Here is a 21,982-nt window from a genome sequence, read left to right on the forward strand (position 1 = left end):
CACTTGTCGTCACTGCATGATAATGGAATAAAAGTAATTAAAATGTAATTAACTAAACATTTTATGCCAACAGTTAGACCGGTGATTTTTAAATGACATTAAAGTATGTAAAATGTCACTAATTACGTCATTTATTACCATCACTATCAGTATTATTTACCTCAAATTATGTCTATAATCAAAACATTAAATAAATATTCAGATAGCAAAAAGCACAGGTTTTAATTAATTAGTTCTAATTTACATATGTTTATTATTAAAATAAATTGAAATAAAAAAAAAAATTTAATGGCAAAAATGCTTCTGCTGCAGTGACAACAAGGAAAAAGTGTACTTATCTTTGGTTCACCAGCAGATTTAGGCGAAAATGTCTTGCCAACATACAAACATGTCATGCTATCTTTTCTCAATGCAGAAAATGAGAGTGGAAAGTGGTGGAAAACAACCTAGTTTGAAAGAAATATCGGAAAATTTGGCGCACAAAATAGAAAATTTATGTAGGAAAGCATCGATAGCTACTGTGTCTCATAAAGGCAATGTAAAAATGTTTCTTGATTACAATCAAAAGTATAGAGATATTATAAAGTCCGTTAACAAAACAAAACATACAGACAAGTTTAAGTCCAAAATAATAACTTTTCAAAACCATGCAGAAAATACTTTGTTTGACATTGCAGCATGCAAATGCCTTGATTTTTCTAAATGTATCTGTGTTAAAAAGTAAAGATGGTACCAGAGAAAGAACATGATTTTCTCAGCGATCAGATATTTATAAGGATTATGTATAAGGAAGGACTCGATATTCAAAGTACTATAAGATTACGGTGAAAAGAAGCAAGAAAAAACAGAGTAAACAGTCCCTTACTGTCTAACCCATCAACACAATTTTGAGCTATTACAGGTGTTGAAGCTCAAGCAATATCATCAAGCCGCATTCAAAATTTAAGTTTTTATTCTATATCTCAAGATTCTGACTTTGATGACTTGGAATTTTTGTGATTTGGAATACTGACTCAGAATCAGAAGCTGATTGTTTAGACACAGCTGAAAACCGCAAGCAAAATTGGAACAGAAAAAATAAAACTGAACAAATGAGATCACCGTTACTATCCTTAGTGCAAACCTGCGATAGAGTAGGTGTTTTAAGCAGAGGTGCTGCATTTATAGCATGTGCTGTGCTGGAAGATATGAACATAATATCAAAAGGAGACCAATCTAAAAACAAGATTCAAAAAGAACGAAAGAAAAACAGACTTAAAATGCAACATTTAGACCATGAAAATATTTAAATGTTAAAAGGTTTGTATTTTGATGGAAGAAAAGATACAACATTAGTTATTGATACAAACAAGGAGAAAAATGTACGAAAAACTATCAAAGAAGAACATGTAGTTTTAGTAAAAGAACCAGGTTCAAAGCCTAGGGCATGTAGAGACTGCATCAGGGCATGGATACAGCATTAAGGAAAGTATAAAAACATTTTAAACTTTAAACAACATTGATACATCTAAATTAGTTGCCGTAGGCTGTAACGGAACAGCTTTCAATACCGAATTTCTTAATGGTGTTATTTCTTTGTTCGATTTAAAACTAAAAAAATCTGTTCACTGGTTTATCTGTCAAATACATGCTAATGAACTGCCTCTAAGGCATCTAATTCAAAAACTAGATGAACCTACATTAGGACCTAATGGATAGTCTGGACTAATCGGAAGAGAAACTAAATTGTGTGATACCTTGCAACTACATTCCTATTAATGTCACATTGCCATAAATAGACAAAAAATCTATAAGTTCTGACCAAAAATACTTACTTGATATTTGAAAAGCAACATCTACACGTTATTGTCCAAACGCTTTGGCTTACCGAAATCCTGGAAAACTTAGCCATGCCAGGTGGATGACCACTGCAAACAGAATATTGAGGTATTATGTTAGATATAACGAACCATCACACAGGCTAAGAGAAATGGTTGAGTTTGTTAATAAAGTTTACTGCCAAATGTGGTTCAATATAAGATATAATCCCTCATGCACGGAAGGTGCAAGACATTTATGGCTAACCATCAATTTATCCAGTTATGCCAGTAGTGAAATAAAAAGTATTATCAATCTAGTTATACAAAGGACTGGTTTTTTTGCGCATCCAGAAAACATGCTTCTTGCTATGATATCGGATACTCGCCCAAATGTGAGAAAATTGGCATTACAACAATTAATGAAAGCAAGATCGATGATAAGAAAGTTTGAAAACAAAGTTCGAAAGTTCTCTATACCAGAAATCAATTTTGAAGCAAAAGGCTATATAGATCTAATTGATAGGAAAAAATGTGAACTAAATGAACCTCCGATTACCACTCACATTTCAGATGAAAATCTAACTGAAATGTTAACAAATGTTTATCTTCCAAATGTGCAGCATTTACCATGCCATAATCAAGGAGTAGAGAGATGCATCAAACTTGTAACCGGAGCTTCAGATTAAGTTTGCGGATAGGCTAATAGAGACGGCTTCTTTTGCACAAGACTTGCATCGCAAAAAATAATGCATTTATTCAACACAAAAAGCTAAAAAAAAGTTAAACTTTATTACAGCTAAGCTCTAGACATTTTTCAAAAACATTTTCCACATAACTTTAATTGTACATTATGGATTGCAAAGTTTGTTTACCAGAAACTCATGAAACAGTGTTTTTTAGTAAAAACTCAGCCCTCTAGCGGCAACTGAAGACATCAAAATATTTTCTTAAAAATTGTAACTATTTCTTACCTGATCATTGTGTAATGTTTAAACTCTAATACAACTTTACTATACGCATAGAATTTGTTATTTTTATTTTGTAAAAAAGGTCAGAAAACGTGTTTTTGTAAAAAAACAGCGCGAACTGAAGACATAAAAAATATACAAAAAAATTTGGCGCAATTACTTTTTGTAGCATTATGCAACTTCTCCGCTCTATTATAATTTTAAATTCAAAAAAAGTTGTTTTTCAATACACCCTAATATATATATATATATATATATATATATATATATATATATATATATATATATATATATATATATATATATATATATATATATATATAAGGGTGTATTTTCAATACGCCCTAATATATACATATATATATATATATATATATATATATATATATATATATATATATTAGGGTGTATTTTCAATACACCCTAATATATATATATATATATATATATATATATATATATATATATATATATATATATATATATATATATATATATATATATATATATATATATAAGGGTGTATTTTCAATACGCCCTAATATATACATATATATATATATATATATATATATATATATATATATATATATATATATATATATATTAGGGTGTATTTTCAATACACCCTAATATATATATATATATATATATATATATATATATATATATATATATATATATATACACATATATATATATATATATATATATATATATATATATATATATATATATATATATATATATATATATATATATATATACATATATATAGTAGCAGCACTTATGTTACATTTGACATTACTCATTAGCTTAGCGACTGGGTAATGTCAAATGGCTAATTTAGCCAAATTCACGTCAGAGGTCTGGGTCTATTTGTAGGGAAAAAAATAAAAATGGTAGCTTTGTTTAAAAGAAATTTATATTTAACACAAGCGGATCTTAAAGGTGCTCTGTTTTGATTGTGTTTTTCTTCAAAAAAAGATTGAATTGAATAACTTTAGCTATATCCTTGATTTTAAAATGGTGAAATGGACATGTGCTTCTCCTATGTGTTTTAATAACTTCAGTTCTAAAGACGCAAATGGGAAACCAATTGGATTTTATCGCCTTCCACGTGTAGAAGCTATTCAGAACGAATATAAAACATTTTTTAAAACAGTTGGAATGAATTGGGATCATGGTCACATTTGTGCATCTCATTGGAGTAATGGACGAGAAAGTGCAACATCGTTACCTGACATTTTTATTCCTAAAGATCAATATAACAAAATAGTAGAAAAATATACTATAGCAAAAGAAACATATGAAAAGTATAAAAACCCTAGTCACAGTATTATAAGTCGTTTAAAAGTTGCAAAACAAAAATTCGAAGTGGCAACTCAAAACTTAAATGATCTTTCAAACAAAAGCAATCCTCTTGAAATAGAAACCATTCTGCCATGCGCATAAATACAAAAAGAGCATTCAAAAAGGAAGATTAAGAAACAGCTAGGTTCAGCATTACTCAAGATTTCAAATCTTAAAAAAAAATTAAGAGACGCAAAAAATGAAATTGAGCTGCTTCAAGCACAAAATAAAATCTACAATACAAATAAAAATAATTTTATTTATTCTAAATTAGTTAACTAGCCAATTGTTTTTAAATACTTATGTGGACTCTCAGTTGAACAGTTTAGTTTAATTTTAACTTCTGTTGTACCATATACTCACTTAATTCTATATCCTGTAAAAATAACTCTAATCGAAAAAGATTGATCGATTTACCAACTGAACTGTTATCTGTTCTAACAACATGTCGACATGGACTTAATCAAGGAGTTATGGCATACATTTTGAATACATCCAAGTCAACTACTCAAAGAATATTCATAGGATGGGTTATATTTCTGTAAACCATATTCAATGAAATAGATTTAAAGCCAGAATTTGGTTTTTTATTAAAAAAGATGCCAAAAAGTTTTATTGAAACTGGACATGGTCTTACTGATTTAATTATTGATGCAACTGAGTTTAAATTCCAAAGTGCTTCAAATTTCGAGCTAAACTCTTTAATGTTTTCTAATTATAAGAATACCCAAACAGGAAAAGCTTTGATTGGAATAGCACCACATGGTGGTGGCATCTTATTTAGTGATATATATCCAGGCTCTATCTCGGATTCAGATTTAACAGAAAAATCAGATGCTATTTTATTTGTAGAAAGATCACGAGATTATGAGTGATAGAGGTTTTTCTATACAAGATTTTTGTGCAACGAAGGGAATAACATTAAATCGTCCAAAACAAAAAGATTCTAATCAATTTTCTCAAGTTGATGTGGCCCGTAACTTTGACATAGCTTCAACTCGTATTCATGTTGAAAGATACATCGGAAGAATACGGGATTGGGGAATTATGAACACTGTGTGGCCCATAAATAGAATGGATTTGTTATCATCAACATGGCAATTGTTAGCACACATAGTGAATTTAACAATGCCTCCCATAGGACCAAAATAATGGTATTTAAAAAAATTTCTTTCAGCATATTGTTTTAGTTTTTTCTCTCAAAACCCATTGTTGAATATTTTAAAGGTGTTCATTTTGAAAATTTAAAACTCTTGAAATTAAAATTAAATCCGAACAAAAAATTACTCCTAAGTTACTAAGATTCAGCGACTTCAAATATTATTATAAAATACTAAAATCAAATTCATTAACAAAACAAATAATGGGTGCTTTCTTAGAGATTGATTTAATAACTGTTCGCAATGGTTTCATGGTAAAAAAATCTGGAATTTGACCAATAATAGCTTTTGCAAAAATATTTAGTTCTTTGATTTCCTTATGATCCCATTTTAATATCTTATCATTGTGGTAGATAGAATCTATGACCTGTTTGATAATTTGCATTAAAGTGTAATTACGACAAATTAGAAAAAAATTGGAGGTTTCTGTTTCTGGGTGATACGACTGTAAAACGCAATATTTTGCATCCGTGCATAACATTTGAAGTTGACATTGAACATAATATTGTGGATACTTATTAAGAGATGTTAAAGGGCCAGTAAATTGTGCACGAGTTTTTACTTCTAATAAAATCCCACATGGTCCTAAACCATCAGGGCTGCATCCATACTTTTTATCAAAAGGGTGATCAAAGAATCCACATTTTCAATCTTGCACTTACTAATTTTTTCAAAGTTTTTTATTGCTATTTCTTCATATAAGATACCACGTTGAAAATTTTTTACATGACTCATCAGAAGTACTTGTACCATTTTTGACAACATCCCAAATCAATGAATAGTTTACATTTCCATGTAGCCCTAGTAAGGCTGGTAGTCGACTTGCAGTAATTTTAAACTTTCTGTACTCATTCCATTCATAGGTACCTTGCTCTACATCCATATAATTACTACCATAAGGCTTCGGTGATTTCAAAAAACTTAAATCTATTTTAATATTTTCAATATTACTTTTCAGCTGCTCATTTATTTCATTATGAGAACTACAATTTTGTTAACGTTACAACAAGAACGCGGATACTCGCAGAAGATCATAAGATCTTGTCATCGAGAACCGCCTAAACAGATTTTAAATAATAAATAATCCTTTAATAATTCATAGACAAATATTCACACATAAATACAAATATAATTATTTATACATATTTAAACATACAAACATGTAAATAAATATACTTACACATCAATATATGTATATATACACATACAAATAATACGCACAAATACATATACATATATACGTATATATATAAATATATATATATATATATATATATATATATATATATATATATATATATATATACATATATATATATATATATATATGTATATATATATATATATATATATATATATATATATATATATATATATAATATATATATATATATATATATATATATATATATATATATATATATATATATATATATATATATATATACATATATATATAAGTTAAGATAAAAGATTTCGTATATATAAATTACGATAAAATATTTCCTAAGAGTATTAATAAAAAACAAAACAAACTTAAAAATATATCAGAATGTTTTCAACTGAGAAAAGAATTTCTTTCAATTTTCTTTTAAATAAGAAAAAGTTCCATTCATGAGGGAAATCAAAAAGTTTTAACACTATTTTGTTCCATAAAAATGCTCCTCTAAATGAAATACAAAATTTACCAAAATTAGTTTTGAAAACTGGTTGAAGAATAAAATTTTCATTACGCAAATTGTATTTATTTTTAACTTTTAAAGAATATAAATTGTGAAAAGAAATTGGAGATGTGCGAGACTTACATTTAAACATAAAACACAATACATTAAAAATATTAAGTTGATATATATTAAGAATATTCATTTCGTTTAAAAGAGGCTTAGCATGATAAAATCGATGTTTAAAATTAATAAGTCGTGCAACATGTTTCTGTTGGCGATAAAGTGGTTCTAATTTAGTTTTACTTACACTACCCCAAGCCGCATTAGCATAGTTTAGATGGCAATGAATAAAAGAGTGGTAAAGCTGAATTAAAGTATGTTTATTTAGCATGCTTCTTATTTTATATAGTATTCCTATACTTTTGGAAATTTTAGAGGAAAAGTTTTCAATGTGTTTTTTCCATGTCAGATTTTCATCAATAAAAACCCCTAAAAAATTTGTAGCCGTTACTCTTTTAATTTGAATGTCATCTATAAAAAGAACAGACAATTCACTTGGTAGAAGATGTTTTTTGTAGTATAGATGAAAAAGAGACCATTTTGTTTTTTCAATGTTAAGAGAAAGCTTATTTAATTTAAACCATTCTGAAATTTTAATTAATTCTATGTTCATACTTTGAAATAGGGTAATTATGTTACTATGAGATAGAAAAAAATTCGTGTCGTCAGCAAACATAATTGTCATTAAATTAGATGCTTCATAAAGATCGTTTATGTAAATGAGAAATAAGAGAGGTCCTAGGACAGACCCTTGAGGAACTCCGCATGTTACATCTAACAAGTTTGATTTCGATGATACGTCATAGTGAACAAATTGCTTTCTATTACTTAAATAACTTTTTAAAAGCTTCAAAACATTGCCAGAGATTCCATAATATTTAAGTTTTTTAATAAGAATTTTATGATCTATCGTATCAAAGTCAATAAAAATGCCTAAAGTAAATTTGGAACTTTCAAATGATTCAGTGGAGTTATTTTTTTTAAACCCATATTGATTTTTGTATAGGATATTATTTTGAGAAAGATGATTAAAAATTTTATTATAAAGAATTCTCTCTATAATCTTTGAGAAAACAGAGAGAACAGATATTGGACGGTAATTACTAACATTAAGTAAGTCTCCACCTTTAAATATTGGTGAAACTCTAGCTATTTTTAATTCATCATGAAAAATTCCTTGTTGAATTGAACATTTAAATATTTTAAAAAGGATATTTTTTATGATATCATATGAATCAATGACAATGTTTCCATTGATATCATCAGGACCGACTGCTCTATTTAACTTTAGCATTTTAAAAGCTCTATCAAATTCATCAAAAGACAATTCAAAAGAATTTAGATAAGATAATAAAGGAAAACTACATCTGTTTATTGTTTTGTTTATGTTTGAAATTTTTTTGCTAAATTTGGTCCAACTGAAGTAAAGAATTCATTCATTTTATTAGCTACCACTCCTGGATCATCAAATATTTTATTATTAATTTTAATAGCTTTAGGTAAAGAGCTAGCTTTCAATTTCTTACTGCCTGTAATTTCTCTTAAAACATGCCATGTTTGCTTTAAATTATCTTTATATTTTTCTAGTGAATTTATGTAGTATCTTTTTTTTAAATTTTTTCTTTGCATTTCAAATTTTTTAGCGTAATTCTTATAAATTGTTTTACTTTCTAATGTTCTCGTTTTTAAATACTTTATATACAACTTTTGCTTAACTTTAGAACTTTTTCTGAGATCTTTTGTAATCCATGGTGACGTGAAATATTTTTTTTTTTAGTATTTTATGTTTAGGAAAATTAATATCATAAATTTCAAAAAATGTTTTTAAAAACGAATTAAAAGCTAAATTAGCATCATTAGAATCTATATGTTTCCAATGAAGTAAAGATAATTGTTCCTTAAAAGCAGAGCAATTCGCTTCCGTAAAAAAAACGTTTGATGAAAGGTTTATTATGGTGTAGAATTTTTTTGATGTTTGTGTTTATGGAGAAAAAAATGGGAAAGTGATCAGAGACGTCACTTTTAATAATACCTTTTTTTAAAGATAAGTTAAAAACGTCAGTTGTAATTATGTTATCTAATATAGAGGCTGATGTTGATGATATTCTGGTAGGCTTATTTATTAACGGTATCGCTCCAATTTCGAAAATGTCATTGTAAAATTTTTTAATGTTAGTATTAGTGTGGTATTCAAAACAGTTTAAATTAAAATCACCAATTATGTAGTTTAATTTCTTTTCATGTAAACTTTTTTTAATTATATCATTATGTAAAAAGGCATTAAAATCCTCAATTACGCCATTTGGTGGGCGATAACAACAACTTAAAATTATATTTTTGGCATTTTTAGTTAAAATTTCAATACTTAAAACCTCTTTATCGCCATCAGAAATGCTTAAGTCTGGCCTGTTAATAAACCGCAAGTATTCATTCGCGTAAAAAAGAATACAACCACCTTGCTTTTTATTTTTACGCGCTAAAGAAATTAAATTAAAACCTGGAAGGTGGAGATTTGAGTTTTTAACATCATCAGAACTGCACCATGTCTCTGTAATGCATATTATGTTAAAAATATTAGAAGTTTCTTCTATATTACTATGAAAAGTATCAAAGTTTTTTTTTAAACTTCTTATATTAAAATGAATAACATTAAGAAAATCCCTATAAGGATAATCTTTCAATTCATTGTTATAAAAATAAGAGCAGTTTTGCAGAGCACTTGCTTCACTAAAATAATTTATGTCAGGATCGGATTCATTATCAAGTAAAAAATCATTAATTTGAAAAAAGTTAAATGAAATTGACTCAAAATTTAGTTGGTTTAAATCCATTTCATAATTTAAATAATTTTATAACTATGAATTGAAAAAAAAAAAAAAAAAAATTTACTTAAAATCGCGTGTGAATAATTTGTTATAAGTAACCTTAGCATACTTTCCTTTACTTCGTAGCTCCTTTGCTTCCGCGAATAACTTTCTTCTTATTTCCATAGTACGTTCGCTAAAATCTTCATTTATAAACAAATTTTCATTCCAGAGTTTTGCCTTTACGAACTTATCCAAAATCGCGTTCTTGTCTTTATAGTTTAAAAATTTTACAACAATAGTTCTATTTATTCTTTTAACACCCATCACTTTTTTTCCAACTCTATGGGCTCTCTCAATTTCGATATTACCATTTAAACCCAATTTAGTTTTTATAATTTCTCTTATTTTACTTTCAGTTTCTTGCCAGGTTTCAATTTCATTTTCTTCTATACCATTAAATCTCAAATTATTTCTGCGACTCCTATCTTCAAGTTCAGCCAACTTATCTTTAATAACGTTATCATTTTCTATATTTATTTTATTTTATTTTTGTAGTGGTATGTTTTTGTTATGTAGTGGTATGTTTTTGCAATTTTGATATACTAGATCTGTTGTTTCAACTTGTATTTTTAAAGTATTCTGATTTATTATAATATTTATAAAAGAATCATTTTGGTGTATATTTACACTTGTACTAGTATCATTTTTAATTAAAGAGTCATTATCTACATAATATTTTATTTGTTTTATTTTTTCTTCATTTATTTGTATTACATTTTCATCAAACAATTGTGATTTGCAATATTAATGATCAGCTAATGCTAAAGCTGTTCTTAATGTATATTTGTAATGTAAATGTTGTCCAACAGAAGTATGTATCCCAAATGTTGAATTAGTTAAAACAGAATAAATATGTGTTTCAATTGATTTTTCCTTTTTCAACTGTTCTTTTAGTTTTTTTACAATCAAAGTTATATCTCTTTTGTAAATGTTTGAGTTTGGATCAGCAGGAGATATTTTTAATTTTCCGTACTTTTTTTTTTAATTTGGCTGATTTTGGTTTAATGTTTTAAGTGGAATCATAGGTATAGATCCTTTTGAAGACCGTTTGTGCCATTTTTGTAGTTGTTGTGTGCACGATAATTCTAAAATTTTCTCATTGGTTTCAAAATAATGCTTTAAATATAATAAAAGAGCTAGGATATGACATCCACTAGAGCCTATCGGACAACTACAATATGCTCGTTTAGGAGTAATACTTTCAAATAACACAACAGCAGGCCGTATATCAGTACCATACGATTTTTTAATCATTCCTTGGACATATATTGCATTAATATCATCCAGTGATTTCACTGAAACAATTTTCCTGCTCTGTAGCATTCTTACAGCTTTATCCTTTTGGCCATAATTCCGCTGCTTTTTATATGAACAATAATTTAAAAATGTTTCCTCGTTTACTAGGCGGTACAAGGTTTCATCTGAAGACCATTTTGATGTTACTTGAGGTATATCTAACGGGTTAAGACTGCATTTAAACATGTAATTTTGTTTGGTTTTGTCTCTCAATCGTTTCACTAAATTTGGATACAAAGAAAACTTTTGAATTCTTTGGTGCACTATATTCAACGAATTAATATTTTCTGACATTTTATAACTTTAAATGTAAACAAACATTTTCAGTAAAATAGATTTCACAATTATATATTATAAACAAAACCATTTACTTTTAAAAATTTATTCTTTTACTTCTCAATCAACATAATCAACTCAATCAACATAATACGACTTTAAACTTAAGCCCCCATTTTTATTAAAAAAGATTTGAAATTTATATAAACAAAACTAGACTTAACAAGGTTTTGTTGCTATTTATAACGCTACCATTTTTATTTTTTTCCCTACAAACCGCGCAACATGAATTTGGCTAATAAGATCCTTCAGCACATTAAAAAACAATCACGGACAACAATGGCGCAAATCATCTTGTCTGCTCTAGACCTAATAGCTACTGAATCAGAAATAGCAGCTCAATTAAATTTAAAAGGTTAGACACCAATTTGCAGCTATAAAGACAAAAAATAACTTTCATTAGATTTTCTACTTACTAGACTTGCATAGTGTAACAAACTGTTTTCTATTTAAGCCAGTCGTGGGGTAGTGGTAGCGCACTTGCCTCAGAAACAAAGGATCCGTGGTTCAAACCTCACCTCTGAGCAAGCTTTGCGACATCGGTTAGGAAGGAGGCGCGAACTTCCAATTAAATGCTCATCCGCGGTGCTCTGTGATATTTTTTTTTTTTTTTTTTTTTTTCTTTCGCTGTTTATATAAAATAAAATAATAAAATTACAATGAAACTTTTACGTTACACAAAGAATATATATAAGACAGACAGGAGCTCAAAGAAGATACGGATGACTGGTGTCACCACAATCTTTTCATAGAGCCCCTTTACAATAACATTTAAAGCCCACATGGCTTTAGTAAATTTACAATAAAACATTTTTTTTGAAAAATACTACGTGAAGAATAAAACTCAATAACATAATTTACAATAACATTAAATAACATTTAAAGCCCACAAGCCTTTAGTAAATTTACAATAAAATATTTTTTCTGAAAAATACTAGGTGAAGAATAAAAACTCATATATACATCCTCATATATACACATACACATACACAAACACATATGCAAACATACTTACACACACATATATAAACATACACGCATAAATATCAGAAGTTAAGGAGATGCAATTTCATTTGTCGTTTAAAAGAGGAAGTGCTTTTCAAATCTTTTATATTGTTATTTTTTAACTGATTCCATAATGACGGACCTTGGTTAATAATTGAGAATTTTGACACTTGCGATTTTACTCTGCTCAATTGATAGTTATGGTTGCTATTTGATCGAAGATTGTATTTTTGTGAAAACGCCAATGTAAAAATATCAGAAAATACTTTTGGCAGCAAGTTATTCTTATATTTATACATAAATATTAATATTTGAAGCGAATTAAGTTTTGATATATTTAACACATTCATGTATTTCATTACAGGGGAAGGGTTTTCTAATCTTTTTAAATAGTTAACCGCTTTACATGCGTGGTTTTGTAGCCTCTGTAATCTTATTAATTTAGTTTTGTGTGTGTTAGCCCAAACAATATTAGCGTAAGAGAGATGACAATGAACAAGACTGAAGTAAAGCATTTTGCGTGATTTATAATCAAAAAAGGCCCTAGATTTATATAATACACTTATAGCAGAAGATATTTTTGCTTCAATAAGACTAATATGTTTTTTCCATGATAGGTTCTCATCAAATATTACTCCCAAAAACCTTGTATAATTTACTCGATTTATTTCATTTTTATTAATTGACAGTTTTGGCAATTTTAACGGAAGATTAGTTGATTGTCTTATTTTATGGAAGAGAGTAAAACTTGTTTTTTTACGATTTAATGATACCTTATTAGCTATAAACCATTGGTTAAAGCTTTCCAGTTCAGCGTTCATTGTTTCAAACAATATTTTTACATCAGAATTGCTGTAGAATAAATTTGTATCGTCTGCATACATAATTGACGATATTTTATGAGAAGCTTTATTCATATCATTAACATATATTAAAAATAATAAAGGTCCCAAGATCGATCCCTGTGGGATCGATCTTGGGACCTTATGATATGACCGTATGGACTTCTTTGGGCACCTTATGATATGACCGTAAGGACTTCTTTGGGCACCTAAATTAAATTTAAAAAAACAAAACAACATCAAAATTGTAATTAAAAATAAATTTTTGTTTTCATGTATAATTTCTGTTAAGAAAAGGGAATAAAGGGGGGGGGGGAGAGGAGCAGAGACGTAATTTAAGGACCTGGATTAAGATTTTGCGGAGAGGCCTGTTTTTTTTTGCTACTCTACTGGTCAGGTTATTGTTAAATTTCATAAAATCTTTTTTTTTATACATTATCTTAATTTATGAGAACCCGTCCTTTTGACGCACAAATGTACCTGTAAATAAATCTGTTCATCAATGTCATATAAAACTTAATATTTTGCAAATCCATTTGATGACACGAGAAGAAATTAGATTTTTAAAATCAAAATTATAAATATTACAACGATTATATTTATAAAACTGTTATTATATTTTTTTATCAATAACTGTTTTTACTTCTTTGATGGTTACTACCTTTAGTTATTACTTCAGTAATAACAAAACGCTGTTTGTAACAGTCAATGTATATATACTTTGTTATTACTTTGAAAACTAATATTGATTCATTGTTATAATATTATTATATTATAATATATTATAATTATCTTATTATTTTATGATGAAAATTTTTTTTGTTGTTGTCATTAATATTATTTGGTGTTATTTACTTTAGATAATTTTTTTGTAAATAACAAAAAAATATTAGTAAATAAACACGTGACTATATGACACTTTCAGGTATTGAAAAATCTCTAAAAATAATTGAAAATAATTTTTACTGTTGAAAAAAACTTATTCAGCTTATTATGTTATTCGCTTTTTATGTTCAGTTATTCGCTTTTTATGTTCAGGGGGGTCCAAGTGTCCAAGTCCGAGGGAGAGTGGGTAGGTGAATTTTTTATTTCGGCTAATTTGATCATTTTAGACAAGTCAGTCGGAAAATGTAGACCTTTTAGACCAGTCAGTCAGCAAATATCAAAAAACAAGATCCTTTTTTTTAAATAAAACTTTTAATGGCACCCCGTCCCCACGTGACAGCTACTCGCACCGGTCCTGGTTATGACCATGCAAAATTTCCGACCCCAAATTGAAGGGGTTGTAAATTTTGCATGGTTATAACTTTTGTATTTTACAATGTTTTTAAACAAGATTTAAAAATTGTCGATGAATTTAAATTTAGTATAAGATAGTAAAGTTAAGAAATAAAGTAAAAGTTTCAGACTATTGCTTATTTAGGATTGGGTATTGAAATTGATGCTCTTGAATTTTTTTAGAAATCTTATTTTGCTAGTGGGTTAAGAAGGTCTCTTTTATATCAGTTTTTTTTCACAACCAAGTATTGCTGAATAATACCTCCGAGGAACGTCTATTAAAAAAAAGACGAAAAAACCGTTCGAGAAACTAGTTCGGACTTCACGTGCTTAATTTTCAAAATTGAATTTTAAACTTTTGAGTATGTTGTAAACAAAATGGAAATTTAGTGTGATTTGTCCAATATTTTGATTATATGTACATGAAATATAATAATATGTAGTATGTAATGTATTATATATATAAATTAAACGGAAACATTAAAGTTAAGCTATAACTGCACTAAATTACTAATTAAGTGACTAAAAATACCTAAAAATTATTTATAACTACAACACACACACGCGCACACACATAAATGAATAAAGTTAATGCTCTTGAATTTTCAAAAATTTTAAAGTTGTAAGTAGTTTTAGTAGCTTTTTATCTTAATTTTTTTTTTACAACCCAGTACAGTTAAATAAAACTTCCAATGTTCATCAATTAAAAAAAAACTATGAAAAAACCATTCGAAAAACCTAATTTGGGATCTATCTCTCTCACTGTCACACACATTTGTTATATATATGATGTGGTTTTTAATAATATTTTTTAAGTTTTTAGTGCAGCTACATCAAAGTTTTACAATGTTTCTGTTAAATATTTTGCTTAATTTGTGGGATACGAAAAAGTTTTTTGTCTTGTAATTTTATCTATATTATTTTGTGGGTTTTCTTGAGATTTTTTTGTTAAATGGAGGAATGAACTAAATAATTTTCAGTTTACATTTTTTTCGGACTCAATCGAGCTTCTTTATATTCTTTTTAGATTAAATAAGTTTTACTTAATTTAAGGATTTTTTCTAATACCCAAAATATTCCAATAGAATTTTTTATATGCACAATTTGTGTTAAGTATTTAGACATGTATATTGAAAATTGTTATTAGACTTCTATAAAAACTTTATAGGTGTTTGTGATTAAATTGAAACTACTTGCTTGATGGTTAATTATTTATTCATAAATTTACTCACAGCAAGGCTGCATGAAGCTTCCGTTTAAATTTAAATTTAATAAAAAGTAAAGAAGAAAGTTTAAGAGCTAAAAAATGGTTGATAGAAGAGTTATCCTGTAAATTATATGACCCAGAAAAGCATAGAGAATTCCAGAACTTTGATGTTCAAGGAAAAAGAGATGGATGAAAGTTTTTTAACATGAAAGATTAATTACAGTAAAAGAATGGAATATGAAATAAAAGATTGCTTGATTAGTGACCATGTTAGTATTTAAAGAGTTTGATGATAGGGGTAAGCCCAGCTGCTAGAGAAAGAAAATCATTAATAGTACTAGTCATGTGACATCAGTGTCTCATACAAAGATGATTAAGAAATTTATAGAGATAAACCCATGAGTAGTGCCAAGATCAAGTCCTTTGAAAGTAGTGCTAAGACTAGTCCTTTGAAAACTACTAATAAAATCTACATATTACTATAAAAAGTTATAAAATTTGTAATGCAAAAAAATAAGGTTTTCAAAAAACTTTAATTTTTTAATGTAATATTATTTGAAAACTCATTGGTTAAACAAAAATGAATAAACAAGTGAATATTTGCACTAAAATTTTATTTATACAATTTTATTTTTGCGCTTTTCTTTTGTCATCAATTAAAGAATCAAAAGTCATCAATTAAAGAATCAAAATGTCAAGTGTTTTTAATATATTGACATTACTGGATAATATAGCATTACTGGATAATTAAAGTATCATTGTTAATCTTAAATAGCTCTTGCCTAATTTTAGTTTTGAAAAGCTTTAAGAATAAAATCAAGGATGCAAAAATTCTTAAAATTGTCTCTAGGTTAGGAAATGCTATGTTCCTTTTATTTTTTATCAACTTATATAAGAATAAATGTGTTGTAGTTTCTGGATAATTACTTTTTATGAGGTTGTAGATTTGCAAAATTTCATGAAATACTGAATCATTGATAACTTCTTCAACACAGTTATTCAAATTCTTATTGGTAATATAGTAATCAAAAATCCAAAAGCGTGAGCTTCTTTATATGCAGCAGCTCTTTGTTTTAAATTTGAATATATAGTGTCTAAAATTTTAAAAAGTTTGTGTTTTTTAAATTTTTCTTTAGCGCTAAATGCATTTTTAGTTGATTTATCTTTCCTGGTATAGTCTTTGGTATATAAAGTTTTTTCAATTTTGTCCTAAATATTGGTTCATAAATAATTGATACAAAATTTTGGTTATCAATATATTGTGCCTCTGCTTTTGTCAGAATGCATCCATCATATTTTCATAATTATTCTTTATTACCTAGATAGAGTTGGCTCAAGCACTCTGTCTAATCTTTGAATAAAGTTTTATCAATTTTTTAGATATTTTTGTAGAACACACTATGTTTTTGTAGGTGAAGAAAAAACGTAAATTTCTGCACTATTCTTAAATAGTTTATAGATTCTATAGAAGCATCAGCTCTTCACTGTCTAACCAAACTTAACAAATATCCTGCTCGTGGTTGAAGAGTTTGCGTGGCAGTTTTTTTTTCTTATGATTGAGAACTGCAGTCTAAAAAGTTTAGTCCAGCTTTATTTACTTGAAAATTGACTGTTGTGTAAGCTAAATTTGTGCCAGTGTGATCCTCAATATTAATAAAATATAAAAAGCTTTCTAGGCTACATTGTGTCAATTAATCTTAAAACTATAGAGAGATGAGCTGTGGTGATGGTTAAATCAACAGAGAATTAAGCATAACAGCTAGAGTATATTTCTTATTATTTGATTTTCAAAGTAAAACATGTATTTTGAGGTGTAAATTAGTTTGAGCTAAATTACTTTGCGATATATTATAGTTTCTACCATCCAAATTAAAGCATTTCATGTTGATTTTCAAGTCTCAATTTTATAGATTTCGTAATAAAAAATCAAATAAATTAAATTTGAAATAATTTTTTATAAATTGAAAACATTGTTGATATAATACAAACAAAAAAAAATCTTTTATAAATCTTATAATATAAATTGTAAAAGTCACATTTGCAAAAATCAGGTTTAATCATTATAGGGCCTCTAAAATTGCGGGGCATTAGGCTGCAGCCTAGTTGGTCTCTAGGTAAATCCGGCATAGAGCTTGATGCAGTTAAAATGTGTGGAAAAGGGATTTTTTTTTTTTTTTGAAGATACCATCTCTAGCTTTTACTTAACTAAAAGCCCAAATCAGGGGTTGTATTTTAAGTTAGAATTAATTTCTCTTGGCCTTTGCCTAAAAAGGAAGTCCTAAAAGGTAGCATGAAACATGGCAGATTGTACTGGGTTACACATTAGTTGCATGATCCTTATCCCTAATCTAAAATATTTTATTACGAGCTTACTTTTCTTAACTATATGCTAAAATGAAATTTGCTAAAATTGGTTTTTAATACAAAGATTTAATTTTTGAAAATTTTGAAAGCTGCTCATTGTTGTACACAGTGTACAACATGGAATCTTTGTAATAAAAGAGATATACAAAAATTAGAAAAAACAGTCACTATTTTTTCTAATTTATGTATATCTTTTTATTACAAGAACTTTGTATCAGTGTTGCATATTCGATACAAGGTTTACAAAAGTACAATACAAAGTATTTACAGAATTCAAAGTGTTTGATAGGATTACCTACATATTTTTTATAGTTTAGTCTAGTTTTATATCTTTCATATAATATAAAAAATTCTTTTCATCTTATCAAAATACAAGATTATATATTTTTTGATATTGAAATGTGAATCTGATTTTGTTTATAAATTTGATAAGAATTTTGAATCTAATTTGTAATTTACTTCAGCAATAGTTTTACTATCTGCATAAAGTTTGTATTTTAATAATTTTAAAAGGTTATATAATGCAAACAACAATAGCCCAAGAAAGAAAAAACACTACTTAGCACCCAAAAATCATCTGACTTTGTATTGTTGATTATAACATGTTGTTTTCTATTTGATGAGAATGCTTTTCACATTTAACATTTTTTTATACCATAAACACTTAATTTTAAAATTAATTTTTTATAAGTTACTGAGTTGAATTTTTTGGTTTATTTACCAGAGTTTGTTCATATTTTTTTGTAATAGCATTATTTGTTTGCTATGTTTCTATTCATTTTTTTGTATTTCTGATTCATTTGATTTGCTATATTTTGAGCCAATATGAACCAAATCATTTATTCACTTATTGTTTGTTTATTTTTTTAATTATTTTTGCAGGATAAGTCAGGTGGGTAATCAATATAACCAATTCAAAACCTTTTCTTGACAATACCCAACACACATCTGTTCAATAGTATTAAATTGAAATATATTAATTCTGATTTCATATGATTTTAAAAAACTATAACATATATGGAAATACCGACCCCTTTTTTTATAGTTCATGAGCTTTAAAATTTTTTTTGTTTTAGAGATGTTGTCACTTATCAATATCAATTGTTTATCATTTTTGTTAATCATTAAGATATTTAGATTTGTTTATTTAAACATTTAGAATTGTACATTTAAACTTTTTTAGGGGTATCTGCTGACAGGATTGAGTTGATGTATTTTTCAAAAGAGTTTTTTTTTTTAATTTTAATTTATTTTTAATTCAACAATAGTATTTTATATAAGTTAAATTATATTCATTATTATTTTTTTAAATAAGAATAATCATTACTTTTGCCTGAATACAAAAGTCTTGAGTTCTAAGATTTACTATAAAAATCCTTTTTCTTTCTCTATAAAACTCAGAAGTTCTTTAATATGTTCAGATTTTAAATACAAATAGAAAAAATACAAATAGAAGAAACCATTAATTTTTGGAGTTTTTTTTTTATTATTCAGATTTTACCTCAAATCCAAATTTTGTTTAAATCTTTAAGTAAAAAAAAGTCATGGGCAAAATAAAAACTGAAAAAAAGGAAAGACGAGGGCTGAGTGATGATATTTTAGCTGTTGATTCAGAAGTCAAACAAAAAAATCGTAAAGCAAAAGAAGCATCTCTAAGAAGACGAGATGAAGACGATAAGGTATAATATTTAACTATTTTAAATTTTTTTTGTTACAAAGCCTAAATTGTTTTTATTTTTAGCATTCAAATTTTTAGTTTGTTGGCGATAAACTTTCCAAAAAAATTCTTTTGCAAGCTAGAGCCCAGCAAGAAGAATTACAAGAAGAGTATCCACCTTCAGAATATGTTACAAAAAAAAGTTACCTTGGTAATAAGAAGGATGAATCTTCAGATGAAAATGAGTTTGAAGATGATGATCATTTTTATGAAAATATTGTAAGCAATTTTGTTTATTTATTTTTTTAAACTTTTTAAAAAAAGTTTTCAACTTTATCTATTTTTTTATAACCTTTTATTTTTTAATTACCCATAAAAGTGCAAAAAAATACCTTGGTACACAGTAGCAAACTTAAATAAAGTGACAAAATTTTACTTTCATAAAAATTATTTTAGATTAACAGTGTCAAAATTCTTAAACTTGATAATAGCATTATATAATTCATGCTTGGCTAGTATTTGTTGCGAAAATTTTGTTCAAGAATAAACTTTCACTTTTGAGATGACTGAAATTTATGGAGTTACACAATTTACTGTTCCTTCCTTCAATATGAAACTGAATAAAAATAAAAAAATAAATCTAAAATCCTCTTAAAAATTATAATAAAAATAAATAATAAATTCTGACAAAAACGAATATACTTATTACTATCATAATGAGTATATTTGTTTTTATTAACTGCGTTATATCTTTATTATTACCTTGAGCCGTTTATTTTGAAAGTGGCATAAGTGACTTTGTTTTTAAAAAGAGATTTTTAAAAGTTTGTGTTTTAACATGCTTAAAAATATTGTTGGCAACTTTTGAGAAAATTTAATTGTATTTGTTGTCTCAGGATACTTAAATTTTTATTGGTATAAATAATTTTGTGTAGTCATTGTTATTAGTAGCTTGATTTTTTTGAAAAGGTGACTTATGCCACTTTAAAAATAAATGACTTATAAGTTTTTTTTTACATGTATTTTTTAAGGTTTAAAGTCAAATTTAAATGTTGCGTGTTTTTTTCACTGATTTCACATTCTGTTTGGAAATTTAGTATAATATAATGTTAAGTTTCCGTGACTAAGTTTAAACATATAACATTATATAAAACCAAGAGTAACTTTTTTCTGAGGTGTGTCAGCTGGGTATATATATTAGTGTTGTTACAAATATTAAATAATTAGACTGTCGACTAAATCGACTAATATATTTTCTTAAGTCAAATTAAATCGACTAATAGATTTTTGAAATCGACTAAAAGTCAACTAAAAGTCAACTAAAAGTCAATTTCGTCAAAAAATGTGAATAGTTAATTGTTTTTTTGAAATAAGTTGCAATAAAAATAATAAAACAATTTATATTCGCTTTTTTTTTTAGTATCATATCATTTAAATAATAATGGAGGAGAGAAGGGTTGCTCCGAAAATAGGACAATCTATTCCCTATAATTCCTAATAATCGAAAATAGGACAATCTATTCCCTAAATATCCCTATAATCTATATATATAATTTAGGGACCCCTGTTAATGCGATAGTGTGATAGTTGTAGAATGCTTGCCTTATAAGCAAGAAGCTCCAAAATTTGATTCCCACTATGTCCATCAGTGGTGTACACTGGTTTTTTAGATGTTTGAGTTTTGACACTTACAGGCATTGTGCAAACTCCAAACTTTTGTATGTTTATGCTTATATCAAAAAAGAATGTTATGCAAAGTATTGGGGTGATTGGAGCTTGGGAACAAAAAAACCCTAATTTTTGGGCCCACCTAGCCCTTAATGTGGGAGTAATGAGTTTATAAAATGTTTTCTTTACTATTTTTATCTAAATTCATATTCATTAACAAATTTCAAGTTTCATATAATAATCTCTTAGTGTTCAGTTTCCATGACCCTGCAATGTTTACAGCCCCCTCAAATTGAGGGGGGTTAAAACTTTATATGGTCTTAGTTTTTGAAAAATAAGAGATTATTGCATGAAATTTGAAATTTATTGATGAATATAAATTTAGATAAAAATAGTAAAAAAAATATTTTATAAACTTGTTGCTCCCACATTAAGGGCTGGGTGGGCCGAAAAATTAG

At 27.0% G+C, this 21,982-nt stretch overlaps 1 protein-coding gene across 2 annotated transcripts in view; it reads left to right on the forward strand.

The window, feature by feature from the left end:
- LOC136071907 (bystin-like) overlaps window positions 1–21,982 on the forward strand; it is a 49,087-nt gene that overhangs the window by 937 nt on the left and 26,168 nt on the right. Inside the window, exons 1-3 of one of the 2 annotated variants that reach the window (XM_065797706.1) lie at window positions 15,144–15,250; window positions 19,694–19,878; window positions 19,956–20,135. In XM_065797706.1, coding sequence (XP_065653778.1) covers window positions 19,744–19,878; window positions 19,956–20,135 — 315 coding nt within the window. In that variant the 5' untranslated portion in view covers window positions 15,144–15,250; window positions 19,694–19,743. Of the gene's footprint in view, window positions 1–15,143; window positions 15,251–19,693; window positions 19,879–19,955; window positions 20,136–21,982 lie in introns of those variants that run through there. The other variant, XM_065797707.1, reaches the window with a different exon arrangement.

This window comes from Hydra vulgaris, chromosome 05 (assembly GCF_038396675.1).
Source record: "Hydra vulgaris chromosome 05, alternate assembly HydraT2T_AEP".
NCBI classification, from domain to species: domain Eukaryota; kingdom Metazoa; phylum Cnidaria; class Hydrozoa; order Anthoathecata; family Hydridae; genus Hydra; species Hydra vulgaris.